General features: G+C 42.9%; 1 protein-coding gene across 1 annotated transcript in view; it reads right to left on the bottom strand.

The window, feature by feature from the left end:
• Positions 1-17639, bottom strand: part of MOV10L1 (Mov10 like RNA helicase 1) — a 111032-nt gene that overhangs the window by 92627 nt on the left and 766 nt on the right. The window contains exons 2-5 of the mRNA XM_060244397.1: positions 11525-11709; positions 8709-8871; positions 4860-4972; positions 2608-2798 (exon numbers count right to left, since the gene is read on the bottom strand). Coding sequence (XP_060100380.1) covers positions 2608-2798; positions 4860-4972; positions 8709-8871; positions 11525-11709 — 652 coding nt within the window. The remainder of the gene's footprint in view (positions 1-2607; positions 2799-4859; positions 4973-8708; positions 8872-11524; positions 11710-17639) is intronic.

Raw genomic sequence — 17639 nt, 5'->3', positions numbered from 1 at the left:
CTGAAGTTCCGGGGCAGACAGTGGAAATCGGAAGGACGCCGCGCTGAAAAGAGGAACGTTAGAGCGGCGTAGGGTGAGTGGGAAATCGGTCAGAGTTAATGCTCCCGCAAGAATTGGGGACAAAAATGCACCACCCATAACCCTGAAGTCCTAATTAATTAATATTGCTGTAACATTCTAACTGCTTAAAGATTATTTTTTTTTGAGGGAAAAATAGGTTGCTTATCTATAACTAATGATCTTTGAGTGGCCCTCTGTGTTCACACTGTTGGGATTCACAAAGCCTGCACTGGCTCTGACAGTGATTCTAAAGCTCCAAGAGGAGGAGGAGGAGGAGGAGGAGGAGGAGGAGGAGAAGAAGGAGAAGGAGAAGGAGGAGAAGGAGAAGGAGGAGGAGAAGGAGGAGGAGAAGGAGAAGAAGGAGGAGAAGGAGAAGAAGAAGGAGAAGAAGGAGAAGGAGGAGGAGGAGGAGAAGGAGAAGGAGAAGGAGGAGGAGGAGGAGGAGGAGAAGGAGGAGGAGGAGGAGAAGGAGGAGGAGAAGGAGGAGGAGAAGGAGGAGGAGAAGGAGGAGGAGAAGGAGGAGGAGAAGGAGGAGAAGGAGAAGAAGGAGAAGAAGAAGAAGAAGATATTGGATTTATATCCTGCCCTCCACTCTGAAGAGTCTCAGAGCGGCTCACAATCTCCTTTACCTTCCTCCCCCACAACAGACACCCTGTGAGGTAGATGAAGATATTGGATTTATATCCCGCCCTCCACTCCGAAGAGTCTCAGAGCGGCTCACAACCTCCTTTACCTTCCTCCCCCACAACAGACACCCTGTGAGGTGGGTGGGGCTGGAGAGGGCTCTCACAGCAGCTGCCCTTTCAAGGACAACCTCTGCCAGAGCTATGGCTGACCCAAGGCCATGCCAGCAGGTGCAAGTGGAGGAGTGGGGAATCAAACCCGGTTCTCCCAAATAAGGGTCTGCACACTTAACCACTACACCAAACCGGAGAGGATTTCTGTGCCACTGGGCATGCTCGGGAATTCCACTGCACATGCCCAGAGGAGGGCACCAGGATCCACCAGTTCCTTCTGACCACTGAGCAACCCAGAAACATGGCAACTAGGCTGACAGCAGAGGGGAAGGAGGGGCAGGGAAGTGTGAATGCAGATGACCACTCAAAGATCATCAGTTACAGGTAAGCGAGCTGTTTATCTTCATCGTGGTCTCTGTGTTTCACGTTGCTGGAAGATCAGCAAGCTGAGTCCTACCTGGAGGTGGAAGCTGGCAGGAGTTATATCAGTCACATACTTATAAAATATTAATTGCACCCGGATTGGAGAGCCATGTATCTGACAATAGACTGAGCACAGCACTGGACATCCAGATATATATGTGTGTGTGTGTATATATTATGCATGGGATAGAGAAGGTAGAGAAAAAAAGTACTTTCCCCCCTTTCTCACAATACAAGAACTCGTGGGCACTCAATGAAATTGCTGAGCAGTCTGGTTAGAATGAATAAGAGGAAGTACTTCTTCACCCAAAAGGCGATTAACACGTGGACTTCACTGCCACAGGAGGTGGTGGCAGCTACAAGCATGGGCAGCTTCAAGAAGGGATTGGATAAACATATGGAGCAGAAATCTATCAGTGGCTATTAGCCACAGCGTATTGTTGGAACTCGCTGTCTGTAGCAGTGATGCTCTGTATTCTTGGTGCTTGGGGGGGACAACAGTGGGAGGGCTTCTGGTGTCCTGGCCCCACCAATAAACCTCCTGATGGCACCTGGGTTTTTTGGCCACTGTGTGACACAGAGTGTTGGACTGGATGGGCCATTGGCCTGATCCAACATGGCTTCTCTTATGTGACACAGAGTGTTGGACTGGATGGGCCATTGGCCTGATCCAACATGGTTTCTCTTATGTTCATATATATCCCATGTGGGCAATCAGAACAGAAGCGGTGAGATCCTGGTGCCCTCCTCTGGGCATGCATGTAGAGTTCCCAAGTATGCCCAGTCTCTGGGCACAGAAATCCTCACTGGGAGCTTTAGAATCACTGTCGGAGCCAGCGCAGGAGCTATCAATCCCAACAGTGTGACGCACAAAGACTACGACAAAGATCATGTATTCCCTGAATTAACTAATACTTGATTTAACTGTTCAATTCTTAACTGTTTTATTGTGTGATTTTAATGGCTTTATTGTGTTGTAATCCGCCCTGAGCCCACCTTGGAAAGGGCGGACTATAAATCCACAAAAATAATAAATAAATAATTTAAGGAAACGGCATTTTCAGTGGTAGTCAAGACAACAACACTGAAAACAACGGTCTACACAAGAGAGAACAGGTATACAAGATTTCCCTTGCAAACACTGTATCCTTTTGAGAGAGGGGAGAATTTTCTCTTCTGGAAAGAGATTTACATATTTTTCTTTCTGTTTTGACATGAAAATACCCTCCAGTGGTACAGTGACAGTTTTACAAAATAATAGTTAGTAAATCATGCTGTTCAGAAAACTCAAGAAGAAATCACATTCTAATTACTCTGTCAGACATTTATTTTACTGTGGGCAAATAAAATTTTCTAGCACAAACCAGATTACATAAACTAGATTTACCTATTATTTTCTGATGGAGTCATGCAAAGCGCTCTCCAAGTATAACATGACTGATTACTCTCCACCACAACCACATTGACCAGATCATGTCTACGGGGCATATAACCATCAGGAAGTATCAATGAATCCATAGTGAAAAACACACTGTCATCTACCACACCAGTTCTTCCACAAACACTGGAAATCTCAACCTGCAACAATAACAGATACCACTAGCTGTAATAAAACTTCTTAAGATCAAAAAGCAAAATATCCCTTTACATTACTTCATGCATACTTCGGCTGAGGTTCCCAGAAATAACAGTAGCTCAAAATGTTCAATCACTCTTCAGACAGGAAGAACCCTGGCTATATCCTGCTGCTTTAGCAAAAGAGGTTCAGCAGTGATGGGCATAAACTGCTTCCCAATTAAGCACAAAGTGCAACCAAATGCTTCCAGGTCTGACAGGCCTTGACTCAAGCTCTAATTTGGGGAAACATTCCATTGTAGGAACCTGGTCAAACTGAAGCTTGTTTCTTCCCGGCAAACCACAGTTCTATACTTCATATATGCAGCTTGAGTGTGTAGGGAGAAAAATCCAGTTCACTGAGATTTCTAAATGCTGGGCGAACAGGAGCTTTGTTCAAGAGTCCCTATCCCCGAAACCATGCTGCACATGTGAAGGAAACAGGCAAGCATGCTTTATTGGACCTTTACAGCTAAATGCTGCCATTTTTGCATGACCACTATACCGAAACGTAACATTACATATTATTGTACTTATTTTTAGTTGTTAGTTATTAAGTTGGCAGAGCTAATTTGCTACCTCCTATAAACTAATAGGATTATACAAAATATTAAACGTACTAAATTTTGGTTTAAAGCAGATTCTGGGGCACTAATATTGGTTTCAAATCACATTTGAAATCACTACAATAAGACAGGCTATACGCTTGAACATTACTATGCTTCTGCACTTGTAATCACGATGGGATTGTGAGTCAGTCTTGGACAAACTCCCATTATGCATTCAAGCGCCCAGTAACCATCAGAGAGGCTCATGGTTTAAAAACATCAGGTTCTTTAGAATCTAGGGAAGACTGCCAGGCACTCTGGCCAACTTATAACACTTACGTAGGATAAGCTTAACATTATAAAATACAAGTTGATGGGGGTGTGAACTGGCAGAGACTGACCAAGAGAGAGATCTTGGGGTCATGGTAGATAACTCACTGAAAATGTCAAGACAGTGTGCGATTGCAATAAAAAAGGCCAACGCCATGCTGGGAATTATTAGGAAGGGAATTGAAAACAAATCAGCCAGTATCATAATGCCCCTGTATAAATCGATGGTGCGGTCTCATTTGGAGTACTGTGTGCAGTTCTGGTCGCCGCACCTCCAAAAGGATATTATAGCATTGGAGAAAGTCCAGAAAAGGGCAACTAGAATGATTAAAGGGCTGGAACACTTTCCCTATGAAGAAAGGTTGAAACGCTTGGGACTCTTTAGCTTGGAGAAACGTCGCCTGCGGGGTGACATGATAGAGATTTACAAGATAATGCATGGGTTGGAGAAAGTAGAGAAAGAGGTACTTTTCTCCCTTTCTCACAATACAAGAACTCGTGGGCATTTGATGAAATTGCTGAGCAGACAGGTTAAAACGGATAAAAGGAAGTACTTCTTCACCCAAAGGGTGATTAACATGTGGAATTCACTGCCACAGGAGGTGGTGGCGGCCACAAGCATGGCCACATTCAAGAGGGGTTTAGATAAAAATATGGAGCAGAGGTCCATCAGTGGCTATTAGCCACAGTGTGTGTGTGTGTGTATATATACATATATATATAAAAAAAAATTTGGCCACTGTGTGACAGAGTGTTGGACTGGATGGGCCATTGGCCTGATCCAACATGTTCATTACAATGTTGTAGTGGAAATATAAAATTGACAACGCAGCTTAAAAGCCATGGCTTCCTTGAAGGAACATTGGTAACCACACCTTGTACAGGGTGATGAGAGTTCACTCCAAAAGAAGTTTTAAGTGCTCTCACAAAATTAAAACTCTCAGACTGCCTAAAAAAAAAGCCATGACAACTAAAGCGCTTCATGTTTGAATGGGAATTGACCTTTCAGTAGCTTAATTTTTGAAGTTTTACTCCAATACCAGCAAGCTGTGCAGACGTTTCCAAAGTTACCCATCATCCTTATATTACACCACTTGAGAAAGTATTTGTAACAACCCTCCAAAACTTAATCAGCAATATGCCCTACCTTGTCAATTCTCTTATATCTCAAAGGCTTTACAGAAACGGCTTCACTACTCCAAGTCGTTGGGTTAATTACATATTCAGCTTGCACCCAATCCCCTCTGTAAGGCTCAAAGTCTTTAAAATAAAACCAGCATAAGTTACAAAAAGTACGGAGAGAATAGAGATAAAAGGTTGAGTCAGTTTTGTTGGAAGTATAATATCAAAACAAGACACAGAACAATACGTGGTAACATAGTTATAATATCACAACTTGTTAATTTATTGTTCTACCTGACAGTGGAGATTAAATTTCAAAAGAGCAAACTGGAAAAAGGCTACAAAAATGTCAGTAGTTCATACATATTTTATTACATCTGACATGTCATAAACTGTTCAAATATCAACATCTTCCCTTCCTATGTAACAGGGCTGAGGGCTGCCAAGCAGTGGGAGTCTTCAATTAGAAGAAGAAGACTACAGATTTATACCCCGCCCTTCTCTCTGAATCAGAGACTCAGAGCGGCTTACAATCTCCTATATCTTCTTCCCCCACAACAGACACCCTGTGAGGTGGGTGGGGCTGAGAGGGCTCTCACAGCAGCTGCCCTTTCAAGGACAACCTCTGCCAGAGCTCTGGCTGACCCAAGGCCATTCCAGCAGGTGCAAATGGAGGAGTGGGGAATCAAACCCGGTTCTCCCAGATAAGAGTCCGCACACTTAACCACTACACCAAACTGGCTCTCTAGTACAAAATAATTTTGGCCCATGTATTACCTGGTATGGGTTGCCATGAGCGTACCACACACATTTTTACTTTAGTGGCTTCCTATTACTTTCTGGGCTTAATTTTAGGTGCTGGCTATCACCTATGAAATCTTTCATAACCTGAGACCTGACTGTCTCTTCACACATAATGATATAGGGTGAAAAATTGCCAAAGCTTAATTTTCTGTGGAAAGTCACTGTTTCATCAATGCAATAACAAATGTATAGTATTACCAACACAAAACTGGGCAAGCTTGGGACTTTCAAAGCTAGAATTAATTTTCCAGGTGATTCTTCATAGGAATTTTGTACATGTATGTTTCACCACTTTAAATATGAAGGGAAGGAATGAATCCACAAATTCATAATAAACCAAATAAAAATAAGTATTAATTTTATTTAATTCATTTGTATTCCACAAAGGAGGGCTCAAAGAAGCTTTATATCAGTTTCCTCTCCTTCATTTTATCCTCACAACAACCCTGCGAGGTATATTAAGTTGAACGAGTGTGACTGACCCAAGATCACTTGGCCAACTTCCATGGCACGAGCAGGAATCTGAACCAGGGTCTCCCAGATACTAGTCCAATATTCTTAACTACTGCACCTCAATGGCTCTCACTCACTGGCTGTGCAGGTCAAATTTTTGTTCAGTATTATTCTAGCATGAATAATTTCCCTATAAGGCCTTGAATTTGTTTGTACAGTTGAATTGTTTCCTAATAAAAAATATTTCAGCATCAATTGCTTCTTAGACATACAGTTGATATGGGTACTTTTTGTACATTTTAAACAACTGATTGTGCTAGATCAGGTCACACCCAATTTAGTAGAGTCATCAGAAAATTTTCCAGAAAACCCACTGTCTTTTACAGACATATATGCCTATGACTTCTAGCAGTAAACTGATGCTTCTTAGTTACAGACTTCCGCAGCCAACCTGCAAACAATTTCTACAATAAGCTATTCTAGAGGACTGGGGCTTTCTAAAATGGTTTGGAGAACCTCTTCAACTTCTACTGCTACAGAAGCAATGTAAGGCAGGTTTTTCCAGAGGATATTACTTTGCTGAGCTGTAATGCTTTGTTAACCACCTGAAGGATGGTAGAAACTGGCTGTAACTTTGTATGATTTTAATTGTTGTTTTAACGAATTGATATTTGCTCATGGATCATTAGCTGCCTCATTTGTATATTTTTAAAGAAAACAATGATCAAAATTTTCCAAATGCAACAAAAGTCATATCAAAGACACCGTATAGCATTGCATTTATAACTACCGGCTCTGGCAGCAGCAAACTATCTGAACAGGTGGATCTTGTTCGTTCTCTCCTAGGGCAGAACAGGGGTTATTTTAAAAACTGTAGCCCCTCCCTGGTGCTGTTCAGTAACTACTTCTGTGATGGGGCTATATGCACCAGGTTAAAGATATAGCAGCCCCATGGCGCAGAGTGGTAAAGCTGCAGTACTGCAGTCCAAACTCTCTGCCTGAGTTCAATCCCAGCGGAAGCTGGGTTCAGGTAGCCAGCTCAAGGTTGACTCAGTCTTCCATCCATCCAAGGTTGGTAAAATGAGTACCCGGCTTGCTGGGGGGGGGGGGGGAAGTGTAAATGACTGGGGAAGGCAATGGCAAAACCACCCTGTAAAAAGTCTGTGAAAACGTCATAATGCGACATCACCCCAGAGTCGAAAACGACTGATGCCTGCACAGGGGACTTTTCCCTTTTTTAAAGATACTGCAGCTGCAGTGGCAGTAGAGCCACTGAGAGTGCTGGGCTGAAGACAGTTGCTAGTTTTGTCCCCCTGACCCCCCGAGCGGCCAAAGTTGAAAAGAATTCCTTGCAGTCCCATTAATTTTATCTTCATAGAAATCGTTACGGCTTTAAAATATTTTAGTTTTATATGACACATTAGGTACTAACACTGAAAGTAAGGTAAGGTATAAACGCTACAAATGATAAATCAATTTTAATGACCCACTTAGAAAATAGCTTAGTATGAATTATCTACAACTTTTAATATAACCTTTGAAATGTTAAACCGCAATCCACGGGGAGCGTCATAACTGCACAACAAATGGATATTCTGTCTATCAGTCACCACGTACTGGGGGCAGTGTTAGGGTGTAATAATAATCCTTTCTGTACTGTTCTTTCACACATACACAGTGCAGAGAAGGGTTTGCCTTCACTAGTTGAGCTGTCAGGCTCCAAAGATAGATCAGGGATTCTACTGGTTTGCTGTTTGTCATACTACCCCATGGGCATTTTGGCTCAGCTGATGGAGACGGTCTCTGACCTAGCACTGGAGAGCTTCAGGTTTATAATAGTAGGAGACTTCTATATCCATACTGAGCCCCAGGAGTAGATCTACAATTGAGGCTACCACAAAAAGCTCTACCACCCAGCCTGCTGCCCACCCAGCTCATGTGATGTGTGCAGGTGCAAGTCGCTGCTGCACACCCATGGCACCTCCTCCCTCAGGGAGTGGGGCTGTTTTAGCCCCCTAAGCCCAGCTGAGACCCCACCCCCAACTGGTTCAGCTCAGCACTTTGTGGTCCCAAGGGGCTATCAGGTTGTATTTGGCCCCCCCAAAAAAGGTCCGTTTTTAAAAATGCTGCATCACAGATCTGTGAGCCGTTTAGTGGTGCAAAACAGAGGCTATTACCCTGGCCACATCACTATGGTTTAATTTATGCACACCTTAGGGGTGGTGCCAGATAATCAGCTTTTGGGGAAGGCACATTAGTTAGCATTAAAGAATGTTTATGAAGGAGAGAAGAAAAAAAGAGTTGGTTTTATAACCTATCCTTCATTACCCGAAGCAGCTTACCATCACCTTCCCTTCCTCTCCCCACAACAGTAACCCTGTGAGGTAGTTGGAGCTGAGTGAGTTCTGAGAGAATGCAACTGACCCAAGGTCACCCAGCTGGCTTTATGAGGAAGAGTGGGCAATTAAGCCCAGTTCTCCAGCTTAGAGTCCATCGCTCTTAACCACTACACCAAACTGGCTCTCGAGAGACTGTAAAAGGAACCACAAGGATTAGCACTATATTCAGTGCTACTTAACATCTAAAAAGTCCTAAACCAAAAGAAAAATTAAGTTACTTTCAAGAACCTCCTTCATGCAGAAGGATGTTGTTTGATTGATGTAGCCACCAAGAGCAGTAACAGATGTAACAGTGCCAATCAACGTTTTTGGTTCAGAATCCACACCAAAACGAAGCATGCTGCTACCACCATCTTCCCATTTATCTGAGACAACGTCTACCTGCAAAAGAAACAAAAACATGCTTTTCTACAGGAAATATTCATAAGCAAGGTTTCTTAATACATTGTTCCAGATAGTTAATAAGCTATACCATACACAGCTAAAGAATATCCATTTTCCAACGTACCTCTATATTTCTGAGGAATGCCAGTTTAAAAGATAGCTGTCTTCAGAGCTGGCTTTTAAAAAAAATAACTAGGCCATTAACTACAAACATAGAAAAATCAACTTGGTAAACAACCCTACCTCCCCCACCTCCATCCTCATTGTGGGGAGAAACTAAAAATGAATCAAATTGTACTTACTTTATTTGAACCTACTATCCCATTTAACACCACCCCACCCATCCACAGGAAGAATATGAACATATGAAGCTGCCTTATACTGAATCAGACCCTTGGTCCATCAAAGTCAGTATTGTCTTCTCAGACTGGCAGCGGCTCTCCAGGGTCTCAAGCTGAGGTTTTTCACACCTATTTGCCTGGACCCTTTTTTGGAGATGCCAGGGATTGAACCTGGGACCTTCTGCTTCCCAAGCAGATGCTCTACCACTGAGCCACTGGTCTCATATGAACATATGAAGCTGCCTTATACTGAATCAGACCCTTGGTCCATCAAAGTCAGTATTGTCTTCTCAGACTGGCAGCGGCTCTCCAGGGTCTCAAGCTGAGGATTTTCACGCCTACTTGCCTGGACCCTGTTTGGATATGAGCCCGATTAGGCTCTAGCCCTGCCCCCCTGAATCCTGTTGCTTTCAGTGCCACTACAACCATGCCCATAGCGGCCACTGGTCTCTGCTGCGCCTCATCTGCTACAACATCTTTGTCCATCACACCCAGTCCACAGCAGATACTACTACAGACCCCCATTAGACAGGGGGACTCCTCACCACGTTCTTGCTTGGGCCACACTTGGACTTCTTGCCACTGGCGAGCCTGGTATGACTTCTGGGAGGTACTACCAGTGGCAGCATATCCGGTGCAGCTCCCAGACTGCGTCACGGTGCTGCTGCCAGACCCAGTTCGGCCCCCGGGCTGTGTGGCTGCCACTGCTAGGCTCAACCTGGCTCCCAGAATGTGCGGCCACAACTGCTGGACCCAATGTGGAAATCTGGACCGCACAGCTACTGCCTGAGGTGATTTTTCTGCAAACCTGGAGTCTCCTCAAGTTTGCTGAAAAATCTCTTCAGTCTACATGTGGTACCCATTCACAGATATAGCTATCCACAGATGGGGACCAGACATGGCTAACAGTACACAGATGTGGCATTTTGCTGTGTAAATACTGTTTCATTTCTGTGTTAATGCAGTTTTAATGTAGGTCTATAGAGTAATCTGGGAAGTTAAACTTTGTGGAAGTTATCGGCCTAAGACGTGGCAAGTGAGAAAATAAGCCTCTGTTGTTTGGTCTTTTTAAGGAACCACTGTGCGTACGTACCTACCTAAAACCATTACGCTTATTAACCCTACAGAAACCATTATGCTTGCATACTTATAAGCTCTATTTATGTTCAAGAAAAACAACTGTTTATTTTAAAGGATTCTCTTTTACCTCCGAGCCACTCGCAAGAGGTGATCTACCACATCTAACTACTCCATCCTGTTATGTGTCCAAGAATTCTAAGGTGACAGCCTTTAGTGGCAGTGAAAATAAGAAACGCTAGGAGGCAACGTAACCCGCATCAGCTCAAAACGCTAGAGAGAGCTGCCTTTGCAGAGATTACATAAAAAGGGGTCACACAGAAAAAAACAAAAATGTTACAATCGTGAGCGTAGCCAGAAATTTTTGGGTCATGGAGCACTGGAAAAGCCTGTGGGGCAGGGCAGCTGGGAGGGAGGGTGGGGGGCGGAGAGAGAAATAAGTTGGAAGCTGCCAACAGAATTGCTCCCCCACCCAGAGTCCTGGTGACTCTGCCGGCTTCCTTGTCTACATGAGTCAGTGGAGGGAATCTCTAACTCTCTCTCTTTTGTATTTTGTGATTTATTTTACTTTGCCTTTTAAGAAACTTATTTCTTGCCTGGGAAAAAATGAGACTGAAACTTCTCTGACTGTGCCCAGGATCATCTTGGAAACCCCATGAGCATCTTACCTTTTCAACATTTAAAAAAAATATATATTAAATTTGGGTTTATTTTTAATCTTCTTGAATTTTGTCCCAGGGTGGAGCACTCAACAGTGGGGGGCATTGTCCCCAAATGCCCTCCCTGTGGCTACAGGCCTGCTGAGAAAAATTTTGTGCTCTCAATCTGATAAGGTAAAGGTAGTCCACTGTGCAAGCACCAGTCATTTCTGACTCTGGGGTGACGTTGCTTTCACAATGTTTTCACGGCAGACTTTTTACAGGGTGGTTTTGGCATTGCCTTCCCCAGTCATTTACACTTTCCCCCCCCAGCAAGCTGGGTACTCATTTTACTGACCTCGGAAGGATGGAAGGCTGAGTCAACCTCGAGCCGGCTACCTGAATCCAGCTTCCACCAAGATCGGACTCAGGTCGTGAGCAGAGTTTAGGACTGCACTACTGTAGCTTTACCACTCTGTGCCACGGGGCTCTCGTATCAATCTGATATACCAATACATTAAAAAAAGGAAAGACTTCCATTTTGCATAAAATTAACAAAAACTCTATCAGATTTTGTACTCATTTGTATCATACCCTGATTGCCTTTAATCCACTAGTATTTTTATCCTCTTCAACAACAGCTACAACTCTTTGTCCAACCTGCAGTACCACACTCCCCATCACAGCATCACTGGTGAAACAAACCAAATCATCTATCATCCCATAGTCTTGGCAAAATCTTGTCACGACGCCTTCCATTGTTTTTATCTCTTTGCCACCTTTAAAAAAAAAAGAGAGGTTTTATATCAGTGCAAAACAAAAATTGCTGTAGTCGCTGCGGTGACAGAAATACTGTCAACAAAATTATGCTAGCACATATAAGCCTAACACAGCGGTTGAGTGTGACTAGAAAATAAAAAGAATTAGCCACTATGAAAGGTTTATGTAAATGAAAATATAGAATCCCAAAGAAACAGAAACCCTTTCACATTTTAAGCAGGATGAACGAAAATATTTTGTTTTGTAAATCATGTTTAGCAAGACAAGGATCTCCAAAATTTTTGAGCTCACGGGAACATCTGAAATTCTGATACACTGTTGTGGGTACACACTGGAGGCAGAGACAGTCACTTTCTAGAAACACTTGGCAGGAAATATGTCAATGGGTGCCATGGCATCCACAGGCACCATGTTGGGGACCCCTGTAGTAAAACATGACACAGTTAAAGTAATATTGTTCTAGGCAACTACTAGCCAACCTCTGTCATGACTCTCTTTTCTATGAAAAGGAGGGATGAAATGATATTCCTCCATGCAGCCTCCTCACCAGTACCAAGATTACCCAGCTTCTTAAAGACATATAAAATTTTTCAGAAATTTTGAAACCATAGAATGGGGAATTGAATTTTGGGAAAAACTGAAAATACATTCAAATTTTGGGAAAAAAATGAAAATACATAATTTTATTCTCATCAAGCTAATTTTACAGCTTTGGCACAAAAAGCATTATTGAGAACTTACTTAACAGATATAATTGTACATTCATACTGAAGTCTCAACACAGCCCCACCCTGTGGATACTTTAAAATGTGGAGTCTGGCAGCACAAACAGCCAGCAGATGCTGATACTGGCTTTTTCTGTCACTATTAAACTGACTTGAGAAGGCTGTAGGGACCAGATCACTCCAGTCTTGTTCCACTGGCTCCCAAGTAGTTTCCAAGCTCAACTCAAGGTGCTAGTATAGACCTATAAAGCCCTATATGACTCGTAACTAACATATCTTAAAAACCACCTACTCCCACACGAACCAACCCAAGTACTGCAGTCAAGGGCCCCTTTGGGTGCCCCTACCATCTGAGGCCAGATGGGTGGCACTCAAGAAAGGGTCTTTTTGGCAATGGCACCAAAATTATGGAATTCCCTCTTCAGGGAGATTTGTACATCCCCTTCTATGACTATTTTCTGCCATCAGGTGAAGTCTTACTTATTTCATCTAGCATTCCCTCATTGGCCCCCATTACTAGTTACGAGTTCGAATCAGATAAAAATGTTTTTTACTATGTTTTAAAAACTTGTTTGAATGTTTCTTATTGTTCATTATCTTGGAGACCCTAAGCTGGGTGGAAAAGCAGTATAAAAATGTTCTAAACAAAAATAAATACAAAGTATCATGCAACAGACTAGTGGTGACAAAGAAAAAAACCGATAAAGCCACTAATGTTTAAGTTTCAGTAAGAAAAGCAACCCATGATAGTTTAGGACAAGAGAATAGAAATAGCTAGTTACCCACATCTAAATAGTTGCCCTTTATGTTCAGGACAAGATAGCAGAAACAGCTTCAATTTTAACCAGCCTAACCCACAATCTACTTGACAAGGGAACTTTCTTCCAATAAAGGCTGTAGGAGAAAATGAATAATTTCACTTAACTTATTCAGAATGACTTCTCTAAATGGGAACCTGTAAGTAATACACTGCTGAGTCCTATTAACACGCTTCGTAAAAGTTAAAATTCCACTAACTTCTAGCGTATCTTTTTAAAAAAATGTGTCTTGGCACAGTTTGTCCAAATAACATCAAATTGCTTTCTATGACACCTCACTTCTGAAATAAGCAACTTTGAAGTTTTCTTTCTCAGAGAGCAATTTCAAAACAATGTTCCCGCGGGATCCCTGTGCAGTAATATTCACAGAAATTTAGCTCTTGGAAATTCACTGTTTACTACCAGCTACCAGTAAACACCACATAACAAGGCTTATAAAAAGAGTTCAACAAAATTATATAAACAGCAGGATTCACGACCAGAAAATGTTAAAAATTAGCCTAAAATGTCCCGGAGTTCTTAGAAAGTCTTTTTAGCAGCTAAAACCAAGTAAACATAAAATTAATTTATTCCAGATTCACTGGAAGGTTTGGGGGTTTTTTTAAGCAACGTGTCTAGGTTATGAAGACAGGAAAGCAAGAAACCCTGTTAAGATGATCCCGTCCTTACCTGAAGGCCACTGTGTGGCAAAGCACCCCGACTTTCCCCCTCAAGGGTTAATTTGAATGGTAAAGGAGCTCGTCCACTCTGCAAGTGTTACTAATTGATCTCTCCAGTGCATAATTCTTATCATCATCGAGGCCAGAGTTGGGAATGTGGTAACTGGCTTCTCACCAGAACCCGCAGTCACTGGATGGTAGGGGGAGGTCAGGAGTGGTGAGGTAACTTTTGAGAGAATTCCAGCAAGACTGTGGTGACTGGGTGTCCTCACTGCCTGAGCACAACATGACCAAAAATATAATTGAGCTAAGAACCCGGGGAAAAAAACACTAGCTTGCTTGGATTCTGATGGACTAAAGGCCCGAACTACGTCACGCTTGAACTGCAATTGCTAGCAATGTAGAGAACGCTTGTGCTAAAGCCTTCTGACTGATTTAAAGTCTGTGTCATCTAACACGTCCTAGAAAGTGTTAAGATAGTTAAGAACATAAGAGAAGCCATGTTAGATCAGGCCAATGGCCCATCTAGTCCAACATTCTGTGTCACACAGCAGCCAAATATATATATATATATATATATATATATATATATATATATATATATATATATATATATATATATATATATATACACACACACACACACACACACACACACTGTGGCTAATAGCCACTGATGGACCTCCGCTCCATATCTTTATCCAACCCCCTCTTGAAGGTGGCCATGCTTGTGGATGCCACCACCTCCTGTGGCAGTGAATTCCACATGTTAATCACCCTTTGGGTGAAGAAGTACTTCCTTTTATCCGTTTTAACCTGTCTGCTCAGCAATTTCATCGAATGCCCACGAGTTTTTGTATTGTGGGAAAGGGAGAAAAGTACTTCTTTCTCTACTTTCTCCATCCCATGCATTATCTTGTAAACCTCTATCATGTCACCCCTCAGTCGACGTTTCTCCAAGCTAAAGAGCCCTAAGCGTTTCAACCTTTCTTCATAGGGAAGGTGTTCCAGCCCTTTAATCATTCTAGTTGCCCTTTTCTGAACTTTCTCCAATGCTATAATATCCTTTTTGAGGTGCGGCGACCAGAACTGCACACAGTAATCCAAATGAGACCGCACCATCGATTTATACAGGGGCATTATGATACTGGCTGATTTGTTTTCAATTCCCTTCCTAATAATTCCCAGCATGGCGTTGGCCTTTTTTATTGCAAACGCACACTGTCTTGACATTTTCAGTGAATTATCTACCACGACCCCAAGATCTCTCTCTTGGTCAGTCTCTGCCAGTTCACACCCCATCAACTTGTATTTGTAGCTGGGATTCTTGGCCCCAATGTGCATTACTTTGCACTTGGCCACACTGAACCGCATCTGCCACGTTGACGCCCACTCACGCAGCCTCAACAGATCCCTTTGGAGTTCCTCACAATCCTCTCTGGTTCTCACCACCCTGAACAATTTAGTGTCATCTGCAAATTTGGCCACTTCACTGCTTACTCCCAACTCCAAATCATTTATGAACAAGTTAAAGAGCATGGGACCCAGTACCGAGCCCTGCGGCACCCCACTGCTTACCGTCCTCCACTGCGAAGACTGCCCATTTATACTCACTCTCTGCTTCCTATTACTCAGCCAGTTTTTGATCCACAAGAGGACCTGTCCTTTTACTCCATGACTCTCAAGCTTTCTAAGGAGCCTTTGATGAGGAACTTTATCAAAAGCTTTCTGGAAGTCAAGGTAAACAACATCTATCGGGTCTCCTTTGTCCACATGTGTGTTCACCCCCTCAAAGAAATGTAACAGGTTATCTTCCCCTACAGAACCCATGCTGAGTCTTCCTCAATAACCCGTGTTCATCAATGTGCCTACTCATTCTGTCCTTGATAATGGTTTCTACCAACTTTCCCGGTATTGAAGTCAGACTGACTGGCCTGTAATTTCCCGGATCTCCTCTGGAACCCTTTTTAAAGATGGGGGTGACATTTGCTACCTTCCAGTCCTCAGGAACGGAGGCAGATTTCAATGAAAGATTACAGTTCAGCTAGTTTCCTTGCTAAATAATCCTGAGATAATAATACGTGCTCTTAGCTCAAACCTTAATTTGGCTAAAGTTAAATTATATAAACCCTTTTTATAAAATTTATAAAAGAAATGTCTGCTCATTTGTGTGACCGACCCTGGGGACCCACAGGGTTCAGCCTGGCCAGGAACTGAATATCATTTACCATAACATTGTCTTACTAGTGAAGGAATAAACTGAGGAATAAACTGAGGAACTAGTGAAGGAATAAACTGAGGAATAATGATAATACTGTACAGCCGCAAAGATCTCACACGTATTTGCAAGCACAAACACACAAAAACTAATAATAAAGCAGATGCATGCAAGGCACAGTAGGCATCCTCCAATAGATAGACGTTTACCCCTATGTATTAGGATACATTTGTGTAACATACGTACATGTTAAGCATCTCTAAGAATCGTTTGTTAGAGAGGATAAAAGGTCAAGCTTCAGAAGCAGTCCTTTTTTTTAATTTTAACCTTCCCAGCAAAAAATTACACTCTTAGATCAAGTTATGGAGAACAGATCTGTTAAGTCATCTGTAACCAGGGTTGCCAAGTCCAATTCAAGGAATATCTGAGGACTTTGGGGGCGGAGCCAGGAGACTTTGGGGGTGCAGCCAGGAGCAAGGTTGTGACAAGTATTATTGAACTCCAAAGGGAGTTCTGGCCATCACATTTCAAGGGACCACAGACCTTTTAAACGCCTTCCCTCCATTGGAAATAATGAAGGATGGGGCACCTTCTTTTGGGGCTCATAGAATTGGACCCCCTGGTCCAATCCTTTTGAAACATGGAAGGTACTTTGGGGGAGAGGCACTGATGCTATGCTGAACATTTGGTGCCTCTACCTCAAGCCAGTTTGGTGTAGTGGTTAAGTGTGCAGACTCTTATCTGGTAGAACCAGGTTTGATTTCCCACTCCTCCACTTGCAGCTATTGGAATGGCCTTGGGTCAGCCATAGCTCTGGCAGAGGTTGTCCTTGAAAGGGCAACTGCTGTGAGAGCCCTCTCCAGCCCCACCCATTTCACAGTGTGTCTGTTGTGGGGGAGGAAGATAAAAGCGACTGTGAGCCGCTCTGAGTGGAGGGGCGGGATATAGTGACCCTGGGGGGCGGCGAAAAAGCTGCGCAATTCACCGTTATATGCTATTGTGTCTGGTTGTGTGCGTGGAGGTAAGGGTACAGGGACTTCTCATCTTCCAGTCCCTGGTGTACCTCAGCAGCCCCCAACACACCTGATAAGCCACAGCCGAACTGGAAGCTCCGATCAAATTAATCACAGAGCTGTGTTTGGCTTGGCCACAAGCAGGCCGAGACTTCGACCAATATTGCACTTAACTGGAATGTTTTTAAGTGAATGTGATTTTAAAACCTGTTGCATAATTTAATGATAATAATAAAATTTTATTTATACCCCGCCCTCCCCGACGGGGCAGGCTCAGGGCGGCTTACAGGGTGTGGCAAAAGCCATATTGAACAATAAAACAATTATACATTTATATACCATTTAAAATTTACCATTAAGTTTACATAATAAAAGTCTAAAATCAATCTAAAATAATCTCATCTTATTGCTATCTCGGTTATATTGATGTTAGTGATGGCATGGTGTTTATTTCAGGTTCCATCTTGGAAGGCTAGCCGGAAGAGGGCGGTTTTGC

The sequence above is a fragment of the Heteronotia binoei genome, chromosome 8 (assembly GCF_032191835.1).
Source record: "Heteronotia binoei isolate CCM8104 ecotype False Entrance Well chromosome 8, APGP_CSIRO_Hbin_v1, whole genome shotgun sequence".
NCBI lineage: Eukaryota > Metazoa > Chordata > Lepidosauria > Squamata > Gekkonidae > Heteronotia > Heteronotia binoei.
The sequence above is the reverse complement of the archived record's forward strand: the minus strand, read 5'-3'. Positions and strand labels throughout refer to the sequence as shown.